The 19,494-nt window shown below is 37.2% G+C and overlaps 1 protein-coding gene across 4 annotated transcripts in view; it reads left to right on the top strand.

Moving 5' to 3' along the window:
* Window positions 1-19,494, top strand: part of LOC110029857 (protein DGS1, mitochondrial) — a 142,380-nt gene that overhangs the window by 49,633 nt on the left and 73,253 nt on the right. For all 4 annotated transcript variants that reach the window (XR_002294585.1, XM_020732325.1, XM_020732326.1 and 1 more), the window contains exon 8: window positions 6,989-7,078. Coding sequence is in view for 3 of the 4 variants with exons in the window: in XM_020732325.1 (XP_020587984.1) it covers window positions 6,989-7,078 (90 nt within the window). In the remaining variant the exon portion in view is untranslated. The remainder of the gene's footprint in view (window positions 1-6,988; window positions 7,079-19,494) is intronic.

Raw genomic sequence — 19,494 nt, 5'->3', positions numbered from 1 at the left:
CGCTCTTCCTCCCCCTAATCTTCGATCCTTCTCTTTACTTTGTTGATTTTCTGCTAATGGGCCTACGGAAGCCCACAAACCATGTCTGTAGTCTTAGACACAATTTCGCCTCCTGCAACAACAATCAGAAACGAAAGAGTGCATTGATTCGTGGTGAACATCAAAACGAAAATGTAGGGAAGGGAAAGAATGTTGCAATTATTGTGAAATAGGATTTCCTACATTTTGTTTTCTCCCTGATACCTCAAATCCTAAGTTTTGACTCTCTGTTCCACCAATCACCCTTTTGTGCTATAGTACTGAAATTGGAACACCCTTCAGGACTGCAGAAAAGAAGAATCGGGAGGGGAAAAATTAAACGGAGTGCGACAAATAATGTGATTCAAATAAATCTTAGCCATATGATTGAGTCCAGCCGTTACATGTTGAGTAAGGTGCGACTACAGCTACAATATTTCTTTGAGATTAGGAAAACTAATTAGGTTTAGTTAAGGTATTAATTAAATAGTTATTTCAAAATTTCATATCTTTCTATATACTTACAATTCATGTATAGTGCTATATATCAAATTGATCGATTCAAGATGTAGAATTTTATAAAATTAACTCAATTGGATTTTAGGGAGTGAAAAATTTGTGGTGTATGTTAAAGTTATCAAATTTTACCTAAAATTGGCAAAATTTGGGTTTTACGATACTCCTATTCCTCATAAAAATTTCATTTTCAAAATTTTTTAATTTACTTGAACAGAAAGAGATGTTTTTTTCGCATTTTTTTTCTTTTTCCCATGTAGCTTCTTTTTCAGGTTTGTGCTTCCATTGTAGCTTGACAAAAGAAATTTGTCTGTTCTCAGCTCCCTAACAGCAATTTTTACAAGTTTCTCACGCTTGTCAATTTAAGTTAAATTTTTCAGCATGTCAATGTTTGTATGTGAAATCCTGTGGTCTGAAGTTAAAATTCATTTACTCAGTATTGTGATGTGAAACACATCATGAATATCTGACATATCAGTAGGTAAAGCTAGCCTGTAAGCAACTAGACCAATTCTTTCTATAATTCAAAAGCACCGATGTACCCGGACTTAACATGCTTCCCTGAACAAATCTGACAGTTCCTTTCATTGGCCCGAATTTTAAAAATATAAAATCACTAATTTAAATTCTACTAGTTTGCGTTTTGAGACTTATTATTTTTGCTGTTGATCTTGATTGATTGAATCTGTCTCTGATTAACTTGATTTTCTCCATGATATCATCAACTAACGTAGGACCTAACATGTGATGTTCACCCACTTCAAATCAACTTAGTAGAGTTCTGCATTTCTTGTCATACAGTGCTTCATAAATAGTCATTTTGATGTTTGATTGATAACAATTATTGTAGGTGAACTTGATCATTTGGATATAATGTTCCCAACTATCTCTAAAGTCAAAGACACAAAAACTTAACAGATCTTCCAATACCTGAATTGTCTTTTTTAATTGTCCGTCGTTTTGTAGATGAAATGCTATGTTAAAATACAAATGTGTGCCCAAGCCTTGTTAGATGCTTTTCCTCAACCTGGACGTAAGTCTTACATCTTTGTCAGAAATGATAATATTTGAAATTCTCTGCAATCTGATAATTTCTTTTACATATAGTCTGATTAACTTTTCAACTGAATCTTACTATTTGATTGACTAGAAATAAGCTGGCTTTGTTAACCTGTTAATAATGACCTAGTACTATTGTGACTGTGCTTGGATTAGGAGAATCTCATAGCAAAATTACTTGCAATTTCTTTTCATTTCCATTTAGGTAAAACCAATGATTGTAGCAGTCTGCTTGATCTATGATGCTTAGCCTTTATGATTTGATGAGCTTGGCATTTAGACACTTATTCAACAATATCCTTCTTTGTACTTTGTCACCAAAATATTAATTTCAAATCCTTGTACATTTTAGTATTGCTTGGATGAATTATGTACTTAGAATGATGAGCCTCATGTAGATTTGGTCTCAAATAAGGATTAGCAGGTATCCATAGTTGAAACCTGTTTCCGATTACATCATTTTCATCAACAGTTATATTTGATCTCTTTCTTGATTGCAGTTGTTTCAAGAGTTTCAGATATTCATTGTGAACTCTCTTAGCTACATCGATTCAATTTATTAGAGCTAGTTGCACTGTCATGATGTAAGTATCCTATATCGCTAATTTTGTTTCTTACTTCTAACTGCAAGACATCAATTTCTCTAACCGATTCTAATTCGTGATTAATAATCCAGTTTGTCTTACACGTGGATTTACACTAAAAAAAGCAGCAATTACATTTGCTCGACTATGATAATATTATATATCTGGATTGTAGACTTTGATGAGCTCTTTCCATCTTCACAGCCTCAAATTCAATTTTTTTTGGGAAAATAGATTTTAGACTTCGATGATCAATGAAGACTTTGCACTTCACATCATATAATTTACGTCTCTAGATCTTGAGATCAAATATCACAACAACTAACTTCCGATCATGTGCCGAATAATTTCTCTCATCTGACTTAAACTGTTTGGATGCATATGCTATCTGGCCAAACACAAAAAACTGCGTACCTTGGTAACATTCTTAGGTGTAGGTCATTTTACGATTTCTTTCACTTTCCTTGAATCTACTGGCAATCCTTGTTGCTTGATGATGTGCCCCAATAATGCAATGCTCTGTACCCAAAAGCTATCTTGGTTATGTCTGCTTCTTTGACTCTATGACCACTTCTTCAGATTCTTTAGTTTATTGTGGGGTAATTACAAAAATTCTTTTCACTAGTCGGTGCTCTGAACTTTCACCCATTGCTTGCAATGAATGCTTTTCTAAAAATTGAGCTTTGCCTAACTAACTATCTACCAAAATTTTCTTGGGCTGTCCCCATGATTGAAATGTTCTTGGTATGTTGTTTTATTTTCTTTTCCTGTGGACAATTCATTTGAAGATTCCCGAACATTCTACATCTATAGCGCTTTCTTAACCCCATCAAGCAGTGCCCAAAATATTTTTTCCATACTTCTTACAAACTGGCCTTTTTGACTGAGGCTGCTGTTGTTTACCTTTTGGTTTAATTTTCATTCTTTGAGATTCTTCTACCTTGCTAAAGTCTTTTCACTTAGTTGCTTAAGGTTGCCACCATTGATTGGGGAAAGTTAGCTCATTTTCAATTCTTCTCAATCTTTCAACTAGTATTGAAAAGTCAATAATTTAAAATGACGCTAAAGTCAACCCAATTGATCTCAAAGACCTCATAAAAATCTGTGATATTTTTCTTCTTGGATATTGACATAGTGGGGGGCATATCTGAAAAGAGAAGTGAATTCTGCCTCATGTTGCATAACTGATATGGACCCTTGAGTTAGATTGAAAAATTTATCTTGCAGTGCTAATCTTGTTGAAAGTAGAATGAACCAATACTTGAAGACTGACAAAATCATTCCATTGAATTTGCTGAAGGCAAAATGAACCAATTCTTGAAGACTTTGACAAAATCATTCCATTGAGTTTGTGGAAAAAGGTGTCAGCTGAAATCTCCATCTATGCTATGCCTGTTATCACCTCTTTGTCTCGCCTTCTAGCATGAAAGTGGCTAGCATTACTCTCCTGCTTTAGGATAAATCATGCCATCCAAAATTCTGCTGATCTTTAGTAGTCAATCTTCAACAAATGTAGGGTCACTGACACTTTTGAATATAGATGACTTGAATTTCTGAAAGATTTTCAATGTTGATCAACTTCTATACTATCTTCAGGTTTTGGCCCTATGCTATTAGAAGATCTTTTAATCGTAGTTATTTTGTCAACCACTTGCGATATCAGTTGAATTATGCTCTGTAACTCAGTGGCTCTAGTTTCTTCATTTGCCCCGTATTTCCAACTTGTACTTCTTGCTTTACAATTAGCTTAGGAGAATGCATCTAAGTATTTTTTGGTTCTTCTGTTATATTGGCATAATTTATTATTCAAATGTATTTATCATATAATAATTATGTTGTGTTTGCATGTACCTTAAGTTATATGGGTTACCCACCCCGAACCAACAACCTATTATAGATCTGTATAAATCAATTCATATCTAAACTCATTCCTTTTCTAAATCCAATATGCTTCTATCATTCTTTTCATCTAATAGCCTTGCTTTGATACAACTTTCTGTCACACTCCAACTGTCAACTTCAGTACGACAGAGGCAGATAATTCAGTCAGATTAAATTCTCACCAACACACATCCTGACTTGCAAAGTTAGATCCCGATGGGTAAACAATCAGTCTAACTAAATCGCTGCAAATGCACATGATTCATTTTACTTCATAATTAATTCTTATTCTATATACTAGGAAGCTTGAAAAATCATATCGCCAAAACATATATCTTTATACATATAATAAAAGTATGTACCTTAAAAGTTTGTGCAAGCTCTCAAAACTATAATGCAAAAGACGTATAAGTCACACTTGACTACCACCATAGTGCTTCTTGCCTTTTCTTGAAAATCAACAATATAAAGTGAGCTACAACAAGCTCAAGGAAATAATCAAGACTAAAATAAGATTTTATAGAGAAAATTAAATAATGCTCATATATAGTTTATGTACATGCTCACAACACATATCACAAGATATTATAGCTGTATAAAATATGTAAAAGAAAGACATGTAATGCAGGGAATTATGATTGCTGTATAAATCATATATTTCATCCATTTATGTGTAGTTATAACCATATTCATATGATTCATCAGTCTAATAATAGAAATGTCACTTATAATCATATAAGCACCAATTATTCTCATGATATGTTATGTCATTGGGCCGTCACTCAGTCCGAAGATTATATTATCTATTGATAAATGTTAATCACCTCAATATAGCTGTTATCAAGAGCCCTTCTGGTAGCAATGGTTTATGTTCCGTCCTCGTCTGATCCCAACTGTTCTTGGTGTTTCATCTTCATCTAAATATCACGAGTCGGGAATCTCATCATTTTATGTCATCCGTACTTGCAAACATTCATGTAATAACCTATCTATAACATCATTTGTGCCATTTATTAAATCATAATTTCTATAACAAGTATTCATCTCAGACATTTCATATGTCACATGCCTGAATTAGAGTAAACAAATACCTGCAAACGATGATTTCATAAATGTAGTAAATCACATGTATCTTAAGGGACAAATTAAGTTTATCTTTATACAATTTACATAGATATTCATTTATAGTATGCAGAAAATTATAAATGCATTAGTGTTAAACATAATCTCATGGAAAGCTACAGAGTGTTATTTTTCTCAAGTTAGCACATGATTATTTCACCTGAATTGACTGAGAAGCCCCCGACAAGTTACCCCACTCTTGTCTCGAACACGCCGCCTAGTATAAACAATTTGAAATTCGTAAAACTCTTAGAATATTCATAAATTCATATTTTAGGTCTTAATTTAACCCACACTTAACGATAAGTGTCAATATTTACCTTGAATGGGTTGCTCGACATGAATTCTCCCTATAAATTACTTCAAATCCTCTCTTCCTCCCCCCTAACATTCCCTCCTCTTTATTTCCTGCTGATGACCCATACGGAAGCCCACAAATCAAGTATGTATTCTCCGACACAAGTTCGCCTCCCACTATTTTGACTAGAAAGGAAAAGGTGCACTAATTCATGGCAAACGTCAAAACGAAAATATAGGGAAGGAATGTTGCATTTAGCAAGAAAGAAGATTTCCTACCCTTCTCTCTCCTGGAACCTTGAATTCTAAATGCTGACCAAGTTCTCTTTCTTGCCCTTTATGCAAATCGTCCATCTGTGCTACCAAAAGTTTTTCTGTGCGGACTCCTGACGTAGCTCTACGTGCGGCGGAAGTTATTTCTGAGTTACTTTTAGGTTATTTCTGGGTTATTTTTAATAATACCGAAATAACCCAGAAATAACCCTGGGTATTTATTTTTGGGTTATTTCTGGGTTATTTCGGTTTATTGAAAATAACCCAGAAATAACCTGAAAATAACTCAAGAATAACCTACGCCGCACGTAGAGCTAGGTCAAGAGTCCGTATAGAAAAAACGCTCCTGTGCTACAGTACAATCATTTGTCAATTTCTATTGTATGACTTTCTTTTGGTTTCTAAGAAGATAAGGTGTCAGGATACGAGCAAAGCATAGTAATTTTACTAAGTATGGAAGAGAAATATTTTACCTATTAGAATAACAATTTAGTTTATTTTCTTTGAATGACGATGCAACCATTTCACAGGTCATGATAGCAGATTATATAGTATGAGTGACTTAAACTATCACACGCATCAACAAATTTTTAGTGTTATTACCCTACTTATCATTAGAGGGAGCATCTTGATTGTCTGTGAGAAAAGAGTGGTCAGATGTCCTCTTCTGGACATCTGATTGTACATTAAATGTGCTTGCGACAAAAAGAAAAAGAAAAAAACCTAGATTTTTTAAAGTTTGCTGGTGGGCAGCAGATAATGGAAACTAATAAATAAAGCATAAGAAAGATCAAAAGAAGTAATGATGATTGATGTGTGAATTAATTTTGTTATAAATGTTATTTTCTTTATCTTGCATTGACAAAATTACTGAAAATTCCTAGAAATAGTTGATCTTCGGTTAATTTTGGATGGTTTCTTTTGATATGGGAAATCATTTACCTGCTTTTCTGTTGTTCTAAGAATAAATATGCTACAGGTTTTTTCTTGAGCGACTTATCAGATTTTTGTTGCTTGAAATGTGGAGAACCATGCCTCATCTGAAAGATTAACATTTTAGTTAGCCCTAATTGCTAAATTAGCAGTAAGTTTTATTTCAATTATGAAGATGGTGATTTATGAACATTTGAGACATTAATATTGGTTATGAAGAGTTCCATACATGCCACTTCTACTCTGTGAAGCTGTTTTCGAGATTCTTTATTTGTATTTACCATTATATTTTTTGGAATTTGCAGGATGCTGCTAGCTTTCAGTGAGCAAACGAAAGGTCAGAAGATTCCAGAAAATCTAACGGATCAAGAAATGATGGAAATAGTGATGTCCAGGTAAGAAAATCCTTTACTAACTACTAAAATTATCATTGTGCAGCATTTCACTCATTGGATCCAATCATTCTTTTAATTTCCATTTTTTGCACTGGTTTTGGTTTGCATGTTGTAATAAACGCATAGTATAAATTACAGGCTGGGTGCTTAAGCAGGCCACGCAATTTTAATTATCACAAATCATTGCTTTTGAAAATTTCAAGCTTTTAACTACTAACCTAGGTTAGTGTTCTTTGTCAAGTTTAGGTCATTCATATTCTTTGCTTATTATTGTTTATTATTGATCCGGAATGCTCACCAACATTACGGCTAAAGTTTTAATTATCACAAATCGTTGCTTTTCATATTTTTAACCACTAACCTAAGTTAGTGTTCTATGTCAAGTTTTGGTCATTCATACGTGTTGCTTATTATTGCTTATTATCGACCAGGAATGCTCACCAACATTTGGTTAAGTTTGGGTTGAACCAGTTCTGTAGACTCAAATTAGGTTGACCTTTTTTTTTAAACAATAATTTTATAACTAGTAAAGGATTTGAGCACATCAAGAGAAAAGTCTGAAGAATTGTTATGATGAAAAGTAAATATAAAAATCAAAGTTACCGATAACATGAGGCAACGATGCAAAATCCTACTACTAACATGGAAAAATACAAAACACTCGTTAACACCACCTTGTTCAAAACTTGATGAATCTTTATGAGTGACGATATAATATTTTTTAACTATTTTCTTCGTCGCCTCACAAACATGATTAAAAATCCAATCCACCAAAGCGTCAATGCTCTGTAGACTCTCATTAGAAGTATGAACTGCGTTGAAATTTTTTCATTTGTTTTATTAGTAATAAGATGAGGTTCAACTATATAGGGAGGATCATGATCGATCTTCATGGTTGCAATTGCTGAGGTGATCATCCTCCTCAGGTTAGTAGGGCAGGTAGAGGGTTCTGTATCCACTGAAATATCTAAAGCTGATTCTATATTTTGAGTGCTGTTGAAGTAGGATATAACTATCATGTTAGAGGATTGAATATGTTTTTTAATGTGCTCCTCTTGTGTATTGATGTTTGGTTTCCTTAGTTTTGGATGAGCTTTGAAACATTTAGGGCAGTTATCTCCAAACATCTTACGTGAATAACACTATGAAGGAATGTTTTGACATTCAACCTTTTGTCAAGAATCACAATAAGAAGAACCAATCAACACCTCCCTTTTAAGAGGAATAGAAACATCCAATTCAACCATAACTTAACGCGAGAGCTCTCCCGTTACTACGCTCGTGATGCTTCAGATTGCGGAATCCCATGATAGCACGATCATAGCAGGACTATTTCTCGTCCTGCTACAGTCCCGAGTGGGACATGTTTCACCCCTCGACTATTTTAGCCATTTGAGACCTTTTTTTAATAATTTAATATTCCTTTAATTATAATTAGGTTTATTTATGCACGGAAACTATTATATGTTTTATTTTCTATGTTGAGGAAGGCTTTTGGTTTTGTTTTGAGTATTTTGGTGATTGTAATATCTGATTTTTCCTATGGAGTGTTATTCTATTCTTCTTGCAAGTGGTGTGAATGCAGCTTGTGCAAGAACAAGTGCCGAAGCTTCTCGACCTCTATACCATGCCATTTTGTCATCTGCCTCGCCGTGTTGGGTTTGAATAGCCGTTGATTAACGCCAAATTTGTTTTCCAATAATAGATTTTGCTTCATACCGCTTCCAACTGTTGTCGGCCTCCCATATTCCCCTACCCTTGTTATCCCACAATAATCTCTCCACTAAATCGTCTTTCTAAACACCTTTCAGGCTTCCTAGAATGATGTTATTTGGTATTAGAGCCTGTCAAGCCCTAGAGTTTTTAGGATTTTATCCTTCTCCCAATTCAAAATTAAAAAAAAAAAAATTGGCCATACTCAAATCATTCCTACCGTAATTCTTAGTCATAACCATAAAATTTTAAAATCCAGCCTTCTGACTTCACCGAAAACTCATCCTGAAACCTACCATCAAAACCTAAGCCCCCGACCAACCTTGATCTGCAATCCTATATCTGCCGAAACTCTGATCAGAAGAAGAGGAGATAATGCCGCCTAGGAGAAATCTACAAAGTGATGTCCATGAGCTTACTATGGAACATATGCAGCGAAAAATCTTTTAACTGTTACAAAGTCTTGCTTCTTTTGAGAGGAAACAACTTGAAGTGGTCCCCTATAGCCACAATAATGATTTGTATGATCGATAGGAGGCAATGAGTCTCTTTCACTAAGAAGTTTTCAGTCATGAAGAACCAATACCCCAACGATTTGACATAAAATATTAGAGAAGCCAAAATTTTGAAATATATTTTGAAGGTCGCATTGATCCGAATGAATTCATTGAATGACTCCAGACAGTGGAACGAGTCTTCAAGTATAAGGACATTTCACCTGATAGAAAGGTCACGCTAGCTGTTATTAAGTAAAAAAAAATGCTTCATTGTGGTGAGAAATTTTGAAGCGCCTACGCCAACGTAATATAAAAGCAACATCACTACTTGGTCTAAAATGAAAATTGAGATGCATCGCAAATACGTACCAACATATTATAAATATGATATTTTCTTGGTACTTCATTACTTACAACAATAAGATCTTTCAGTAGAGGAGATTCGAGCAATTTATGTTGAAGTTTGAGCTAGTAGAGCTTGAGGAGAACACCGTGGCTCGATTTTTGGAGGGATTGAGTTACAATGCTATCAGACATTACATGGCATTTAAATCCTAGCCCTGAGGTGGGGAGACAACATAATAGTATCAGGTTCATGCCACCTTTCAAACATGATTTAGCCATCAGATCAAGCGGCCAAAGTATACCCAGTAGAGCATCCAGGCTGACCCAGTTTGAGGAGAAATCAATTTAGAGTGGAGAAAAGGAGCTCACTAATACTCCTAAATCTATCCCGACCAAAAAAAACTTTAAGTGCCATTATTTTAAGCACATTGCATCAAATTGCCCAAATAGGTGAATGATAGCGAATAGTTGAAGAAATGGGCAATGACATAAGAGTGAATAAAGATGTCAAAGTGAAGTATCAACTTACAACCAACAAAGGGGAAATGCTAGTGATTCAAGCTATACGCCCATTGATAAACAAGAAATGAGCAATAATTTTCTCTCTTTTGGGGGTAGAATTACATTGCTCAGGAGTATTTTATATTCTCTCTCTTTATACACTCTTCAAGTTTTTCAACTCAAGAAAAGTACTCTTTTGAGCCTCAAAAGATGTTTTAATAAGTTTTTATGGGTGGGGAATCATTCTGGTAGAAGATGGATGCCTTGGAAGAATATTTGCAAACCTCTTTATGCTGGTGGTTTGGGCTTCAAATCTCTGCACCACATTGTTGATATTAATGTTTTTAAACAATGGTTTAATTTTCGAAAAGGTGATTCTTTGTGGGCCACTTTCATGCATGGGAAATATTGCCACTCCTCTCATCCGGCTTTGATCAATTGACGGTTGGGGGATTCCACTATGTGGAAGAGAATGCTTCATATTAGAGATTGGGCAAAAGATTTCATTTGTTGGGAGGTGGGGAGTGGAAACATTTCCTTTTGACATGACTGTTGGTCCCATGTAATGCTTAAAATGAGGGATACTAGGACCTCAAGTCTTATGGTTTCAGACACTTTGGTGGATGGTCAGTGGAACTTTCCTTATCTCCCTAATCTTCTCGGTTCCGAGGGAGCTACTTTTATCTCAACCATTTTTATTGAGCCTCATTTGCAAGATACTCCTACTTTGAAACTTCCAATGTCATGCTCCACTACTAAATCCTTATATTCCGCTTTACATAATTTTCAAAAGCTCCCTTGGGGAGAGGGGGTGTGGAGTTGGGCTTTGACTCCCTCCATGTCTTTCCTGGCTTGGCGGATTTTTCATTCTGTTATTCCTTGTGATGATATCTTAAAAATGAAGGGGTTGAGACTTGCTTCACGCTGTTGTTTGTGTAACTTGGCGAAGGAGACTGTTGACCATATTTTCTTTTCTTGCCCCTTTTCAATTTACATTTGGAGGAAGTTTGGCACGTGGTTTGGTACTATTGTGAATCCGGAGCAGAATCTCTTACTTACCATTATGATCTGCAATCCAAATCGAAAACAGAAACATTTGTTGCAAGTCTACCCTTATATTATATGCTGGTTGATATTATTCATAGGGTAAAACCATTCATAATAGAATGGACTTTACTAATATTATTGCCTATATTAATAAACTTTGGAGAACGGGTAAGGCTAAACAAAGCTTCTTTTCGGGCATTAATTATTTTTTGTCTATGGGGCCTGCAGTTATGGCTGAGAGGGGACCTCCCCGTCTTCCTGTTTTGGTGAGATGGAGGCCTCCTCCCAGGGGTTGGATAAAGTTTAACTTTGATGAAAGTTGGAAATCTAGCAATGCGGGCTGCGGGGGTATTGCTAGAAATTGTGCAGAGAACTGTATTCTCTTTTTTTTCCCCCATCTTACGCTGATACTCCTTTGGAGGCGGAAACTCGGGCTATTTTGATGGTTGTCATGAGAGCACACTCTCTTAGATGACAATTTATTATATTTGAATGTGATAATCGCATCTTGGTCGACATTATTGCCAATGGTGCCGAGGCATCTTGGGACATCCTCTGTTATATTAAGAGGATTAAATGCTTAATTACTAATATGAATGTCATATGGAGCTTCAATTATTGGGAGGGAAATCAACCCGCAAATTGACTTGCTAGCTTGGGTAGCGCCTCTAATGTTGGGTGGGATCTGATCCCCCCTCCTTTAAATATTTTGCTGGTTGGTGACAAGATTGATGCCCCATATGTCCGTCGGGATGTTTCCTCTTAGCTTTATTATATAATTGTTGGTGCGGTTTGACCTTGGATATCAATGGTGCTTTCTTTACATTTCCGTTTCTACTACAGTGGTCGGTTGAGGCGGTTTTGGCCGTTCACCAGATACTTATGGTGGTATCTACTTACGGGATTTGTCGTACTTTTGTTGGGTGCAAGCCTTTGCACCTTAGTTACGGGGTTTATTGGCTTCATTAACTTAATCTCTACTTTCACGGGTCCTCTCTCTTTCTTTGGCCTTTATTACTACAAGTTTTCTCGTGGAAAGCTGATGTTTGTGATGCTGATGCTGCTTGGAGCTCTTCACTTCGTTTTTGTGTTCTTTTTTATTTTTTTGGTGTACATCTTTTGTGGGGTATACGATTACTTTGGTATACTGGATTTATTATTCTTTTTTGAGTACATTTTTTCATTTTTATCCTTTTAGTGTGGAGTTGTAATGTGGACGAAGGAACCCCTAGGTTCTTTTGTTTTTTAGACGGGGATCCTTATTCCCTCCCTAATTTTGTATTCTTATTTTATGTTAACACGTAAGGAGCTACGAGATGCTCTTTCTTCTAATATATATATATATATTGGAATATTACTGTCGTTATGACACTTCCCTGTTCTGTCGTCTCCTTTGTGCATCGATCTTTGGCCGGAGTTGTCTCCTTCGTCGATGCCCTTTCAGGGGTTTCCCTCCCCGAAACCCCCTTAGCCTCTGCTACATGTATTCCACGCTCGTAGAAGAAGGGGAGTGCGCTCCTCTGCTCCGTCGTCTGTTTCGCCGATCTGTTGGGCCGATCAGAATCGTGATTGTGCTGCACCTGTGTTGTAGGGCCGATAGTGATCGTGTTGCGCGACAATCGTGGTCGTTGTAGGGCCGATTGAGCTACGCCTGTGCTGCTTGCGTTTTTGCTGTTTCGACCAATACACGCCTTTCTTCCGTCCCGCGCCCGTTTCCATGACCCGAAGCGCGTCGTCGCGTTGCATCAGATCGGACCGTTTGGTTGCTTTGGCTTTTGCATCTGCGGGCTAAAGGATCGTCGTTATGGCGTTTCCTTCTTCTTCGGTTGATCCTGACTAAACTTCTTTCGGTCACGTGGTGGGTAATCATCTTGCGGATTCTACTGTTGTCTTCCCCTTAAGCTACAAGGAATGTCGTGATGGTACGAGCGATTGCTTTTTTCTTAAGATGATAGTAGAAGAGTGGGAAAACAAAGGAAGAGTGGGAAGGTGGGAAGACAACACTATTTTTCTCTGATTCAGAAATTTCAACCCTAATTGAGAAATTCAAGTTCGCTCTTATTGGGAAATTTCAGTGGGGCACTCACCTGTGGAAGGTATCAGAAAGTGTTGACGATCTCAAACTTGTAGGCAAGTGGAAAGTGAGACTTTGGATGAGAGACATGTGTTGATTCAGCCTACCCTAACTGAAGACTATGCTCGGATTTTCTCTAAAAAATATCTCAACATTGCAGACAAGTCAATGAAGTTACTTAAGTGGTCTCTTGAATTTGACCCAAATCATGAGTCTCCTACTGTTCCGATATGAATTAGTTTACCTGGTCTCAAATTTATATTTCTTTAATCATCAGGTTCTTTCTTCTATTGTAGCCATTCTTGGAGATCCTATGAAGCTAGATATGCCCACTTTTAACCTAACCGGCTTTCTGTGGTTAGAATACTTGTGGAAAGAGATATTACCTTACCTGATATTACTGAAGTGTGGCAGGGCACAACTCACAATGGATATTGGCAACCAATTGTCATGGAACATAAACCTTTTTATTGTACCCACTGTAAGATTTAATATATTAGCCTTTTTGGGCTTTCAAACAAATATATATATATATATATCAATTTTTTTTAAATAAATGAAAATTTATATTGAACACAAAATCAGGTTACAACTCTAAGATAGGGAGCATCAAGAAGATCCCCATTCAATAAGAACTTGAGGTGGGGAGGGGGAGTAGAAAAAAAAAAAAAACAGTCAGTGTCCCTGCCAATTCTGGCCAGCCAATTAGCAGGTCTCTTGGCCTCCCTGAAGATAAAAGAAAACTGGATATGTGATTGAGCCCTTAAGGAGTGGATATTCTTGATCCATTGTAAGATGTGCCAGGGAGAGTTCTCAGAACCAGTAATAATCTGCAAAAACATAGATGAGTCCATTTCCACATGTAGAGAGCCCCAATGATTTTAATGGTCCAAAAAACAACCACAACTTCAGCTTCCAAAGCGTCCAAAACTAGGATTGGAGCAGAAAAGAATAGAAGACAATTCCCATTAAAGTCTCTGAATACTCCACCTATACCAGCCCCTTGCTCAGAAAAGCTACCATCAGTGTTGACCTTGATGGTAGGATGAACAGGCCTCTTCCAAAAAACTCTAATGACAGAGAAGTTTGGTGTGCAGTTGGTCAGATTAGTCCAACAGATATTGGGGAACTTTTTATACTTAATCAGCTTGGTGGGGAAAGATTTGCATTGGGCAGTAAGTTGCAACACGGAAGGAGACAACCCCTCAAATTTGTTATGATTTCTAGCCATCCATATTAACCAAGCAGTGAGAAAGGTTATGGGACCTAACTTAGCTTTATGCCAGCTTTCCCAACAGTAAGTTGCTGCCCGTCCAAATCAATTATGTTGACATCCAAATCTTTTAACAAACTCCCACCAAACACTTTGTGAGAAATTGCATTCTAAGAAGAGGTGGATTAGAGATTCCTCAGCTGCCTTGCATAAGTAGCATCTGGAGGGACCTCTCAACCCTTTCAATTTGAGGATATCATCTGTAGGCTGCAACTTATGAAATATTCTCCAGCATAGGAAGGACATAGATTGTGTGAGAAATTTATTCCAGATATGCTCCCCCAGGGGACAGATTCCCATTGATAGAGTTTAGAATAAATGAATTTAGTTAAGCTTTGTGTTTTGCTAGCTTGCATCACAATCGTGTCTTTGTGGTTTTTGTCAAACTGCAATCTAGAAATGCAGGCGGCTGAATTGCTGTCCAGTAGGGAGTTCAGCATGACAGCAGACCATTGATCACCACCCCAACAATCAGCCACCTTTAGATTGGGATTAATCTCATTAGGTCTTGGCTTTAAAAGATCATAAGGACACCAATTATCAAGCCAAAAATGGACACTGCCATTACCCAGCTCCCAAAGAAAAATTTGTTTAGCTTGTTGGCTGACCTTCAGTAGATTCACCCAAAGCCTGGAGTCCCCCAATTTTCTAGCTGTCAGGTTATGATGGGAGTTCCTACAGTATTTGCCCATCTAAACTTTGACCAAAGAGAGTCCTCCTACCTGAATTTGATCCATAATTTGTACAGATTAATCTGGTGTAAGTCTTTTAACCCTTTGAATCCAAGGCCACCAGCCATAGTGGGCTTGGCCATTTTCTGCCAACTTGCCCAATGGAGTTGCTTTCTCTGCCCAGACCAAAGGAATCTATTGAAGCATCTCTCTAGTTGAAGCTGAGCACTCTTTTTCATGGAAACCATCTGCAACATAAGGGAGGGAAAGGTGGTTAAGATGCTCTCCAACGTTGTAATTCTGCCCCCATTAGACAAAAAGGACTTGGTTCAGCAATTGAGCTGTGCAATAAATTTCCCAATAACTTTATCAAATTGCACCTGTTTTGTTTTACCTTTGATCAGAGGGACTTCAAAGTATTTGAAAGGAGTGGGGGCTTCTGTATAGCCTTTGAAATTGATAATCCATTGTTTGATGTTGTGTTAGGTTCTTTTACTGAATAGTAAGTGGCATTTTTCTTTATTAAACTTCATGCCTGTGCTCTGTTGGAATAGTAACAGGCATTGGTTGATCTTCTTAACAACATTCTTATTAGCTTTGGAGAACAACATAATTTCATGAGCATATATTAGATGAGTTATCCCCATGGTGGACCTGTGATGATACTTGGAATAAGATGTGTGCAAAAGAGAGTTACCCAGCAGTCTGCACAAATAATCCAAAGCAAGTATGAAGATGGTTGGAGAAAGAGGATCCTCTTGCTGTAATCCCCTAGTGGCTGAGAAGTAACCATGAGTTTGCCCATTGATAAGAATAGAGTGTGCATTAGCTTTTAGTCATCTGGAGATAAGGTTGCAAAACTCGGTGGGAAATCCCCTAGCTCTTAAGATTTCCAGAATGAACTCCCAACTGATTGTGTCATAGGCTTTGCACATATCAAGTTTGTAGATTAGATTCCCAACCCTACAAGGTTTATGAACATCTAAGAAGAGTTCCTGTGCTAATAAGACTTTGTTAGCAATTGATCTTCCTTTTACAAATGCAGCTTGGTTGGGTCTGATTAAGTTGATTAATTGGGGTTGAATCCTACCTACAATAATTTTACTAATGATCTTGCTAATAACATTAGTAAGGCTGATTAGCTTAAAATGACTCCAAGTACGTTTTTTAGTTGTTTTTAGGAATGAGCACAATATTAGAAGAGCAGAAGTAATTAGGAAGTGTAAGCCCATGGAAAAAAATTTGTATGGCATTTATCACATCTACTTTAATAACTGTCTAGGCTTTCTTGTAGAAATCAGAAGAAAAACCATCTGGGCTTGCAGTCTTGCCACTGTCAATAGAGTTTAAAGCTTCCCAGATTTCAGTTTCAGTGGAAATATCCACCAATTGCGGAGCTTTAGAGTACGATTATATCTCCAAGAAGATGTCTGGATCAATAGAAGTTTTGACAGGAGAGGTGTTTGTCAATAACTGCTGGAAGAAAGCCACAAAATCTTGGGCAATGTCCATCTCCCATCAGAGTTCTGAATGCTATGCATAACATTACATCTCCTTCTATATTTGATACAAAAAAGATAGAATTTTGTGTTCCTATCCCCATCAAGGAATTTGCTAATAGAAGCCTTTTGCCTTAAAAATTGCTCTTGCCAAGCAGTAACAGTGAGTAGCTTTTCATTAGCTTCTAATAAAGAGGCTTCATCGACCTGGCCAAGAAGTGCACTACTTTCCAAGTCCGCCAACTCCTTTTCTGCTTGAGCTACATTTCTGAGAACTTCCTAAAAAGTGGACCAGTTCCAATCATGAAGAGCTTTACCAACCTTCTTCTGCAGATGCCAGAGTTTCACAAGTGGATTTGGATGGTCAATACCCTGCTAACTGTCAGTAATGATAGTGAGAAATGTGGGACGGTCTGACCACACATTTTGGTATCTGAAAGATGTTTCCCATGTGAAGGTGCGGCAACAATAGATAAAGGGAGGGGCCTATGATCAGAACCAGCAAAACTGAGATGAGTTACAAAGGTATGCAAGTAATGTTGGAACCATAGATCATTGACTAGGAACCGGTCAAGTTTCTCCCAAATCCGACCACTTCTCCATGTGGATTTAGAACCCTGAAAGCCCAGATCAAATAGACAAGCAAACTAAATATTATCATTAAATTCTTTCAATTTGTTAAGATTAGGAGCTCTGCTACCAAACTTTTCAGAAGAGGATGCAATGCAATTAAAATCCCCACCAACCAACCAACAAGAAGTCATGGAGTTGCTGATAGATGTTAATGCATTCCAAAGATCAATTCTAGCACTTTTAGTACACCCATCGTATACAATAGTGGCAAATCCAAAATTACCAGTCATATCAAAGGAGAAGTGAACAAATTGTGGATGATTGATGAGAATAGACCAAGTAATCTCATGTCTAAACAGGAGCCAGATTTTATTATTGTTGCTAGCAAAGTGGGAAAACCCATAGAATTTTTTTTAAATTCTTTGAGGGTGTTTGTGAACCACGGTTTCCAAGACTGCAATACACCATAACTTGTATTTTTTGTTAAGATGTTGAAGCCTCTTAATAGAAAGGGGGATGGGTAGTCCCCCTGATCTTCCAACAAAGTAGATTAATCATGATGCAAAGGTTTAGATCTACCCCTTGTCAGCCTGGTGAGGGAATCCCTTCTGGATGAGTATGAACTACCTGCTTCAATGATGTAAGTGCCCTCCTGTTGGCTTTTTAGCTCCAAGAAGTTTTTCTTCTTTTTTTTTCCCTCTTGTATCTGCCAATCAACCACTAAGTCTTGTTGCATATCATTAATTAACTCAGAAGGAGGTGCCACAGGGTTCATAGGTGGTAAAATAGTAGGTTGGGGTTCCATACCATCACCATCACCACCAATAGTAGGAAGGTTAATCATTTCTGCCATAATCTCTTCAACTAGAGAAATATTGTTGGATTTTGGTTGAGCAGGAGAGGGGCCCATGATATCTTGTCCTGTATTTATATCTGCCCCTATAGTAGCAACCTGATCATCAAAATCTGCATTTCCCTAATGACCATGAGTATACAACATTTCTTTCTCAGCCAAATGATTTATTAGATTTGGATTTATATCAGTCTTCACAGTAACTTCAGTGGCAACCCAATCATCAACATCCGAGTTGGCAACATTAATAGGAATTTCCTGAGGACCATGAGTATTCGCCCTATTCTTCTCAGTCAGGTGTTTCTTTAGATTTGGATGGAGTCTGTAACACCTCTCATTAGTATGGCCGAACATTTTGCAATGGTTACAGTAATATAGTCTTTGTTCAACAAAAATCTTTTCCCAATACCCATTGTGGGCAGTGCCCAACCAAATCTCCTCCACATTTGGTTGAGTGATGTCTCTTTCTACTAAAATTCAAGCAATGGAAGGTCTGGACACATTGAAGGTTGGGATGTCCAGCTTCATTGGCCTCCCAAGTGCAGTCCCAATGGTGTAGAGCACTTAATGATTGAAGAAATGGAGTTTCAATCCCAACAATTTGAACTAGATGGGAACAATGGGTGGCTCCTGGCTGGCGTTAAGTCAGAAGACCACTTTAATAACTTAATAGGCATCCAGTCAAATAAAAAAACCTTTTAGAGAATAATCTAGCATAGTCTTCCTTCCTTGTCAATTGAAACATGATATGTTTCCCATCAACTAGTTCCACCTTCCAAGCATCCATGAGCTTCACATCCTCAAATGTTTTCCTGATAACCTCCATCTTAGAATGCCCAAGTTGAAACTTTCCAATCAGGGTGAACTTACGAGCTTCAGTTAAATTGTTGATTTCAACCTAAGAGAAAAATGCCGCTGGTTTACCACCCTTCTATCCCAAGTTGATTAATGAAAGGGCAATCACCCCTGTCATTAGCTGCATCATGATAAAATTGAGGAAAGACCAAGCTATCAACATTTTTCAGGTTGTCGAAGCCCTTTCCCATTTTATCCACAAATGTGGCCTTGGCCCATTGGATGTTGGTATCCAAGTCAATCGGAGCAAAAGCTGCCATAAGAGGAAAACAGTAGAGAGCAAACCCCAGCAGTCAAAAGAACACCGACAGAAAATCACCAGGACAAAGCAGTGAGTAATACCCACACACGGCAATGGAACAGTAACTCTAGAATTTGAAAAAACCAAAACTCGGGAAAGGTAAAGAAACATCAACAAAGCCTCCAAAGTGAAAGCGCCAAGGAGAACTACCAACAAGCAAGAAGAAGATGATAAAGGACTCCCCCTTTGAGCTACTGTATATATATATATATAT

This window comes from Phalaenopsis equestris, unplaced genomic scaffold, assembly GCF_001263595.1.
Source record: "Phalaenopsis equestris unplaced genomic scaffold, ASM126359v1 Scaffold000608, whole genome shotgun sequence".
NCBI classification, from domain to species: Eukaryota; Viridiplantae; Streptophyta; class Magnoliopsida; order Asparagales; family Orchidaceae; genus Phalaenopsis; species Phalaenopsis equestris.
The sequence above is the reverse complement of the archived record's forward strand: the minus strand, read 5'-3'. Positions and strand labels throughout refer to the sequence as shown.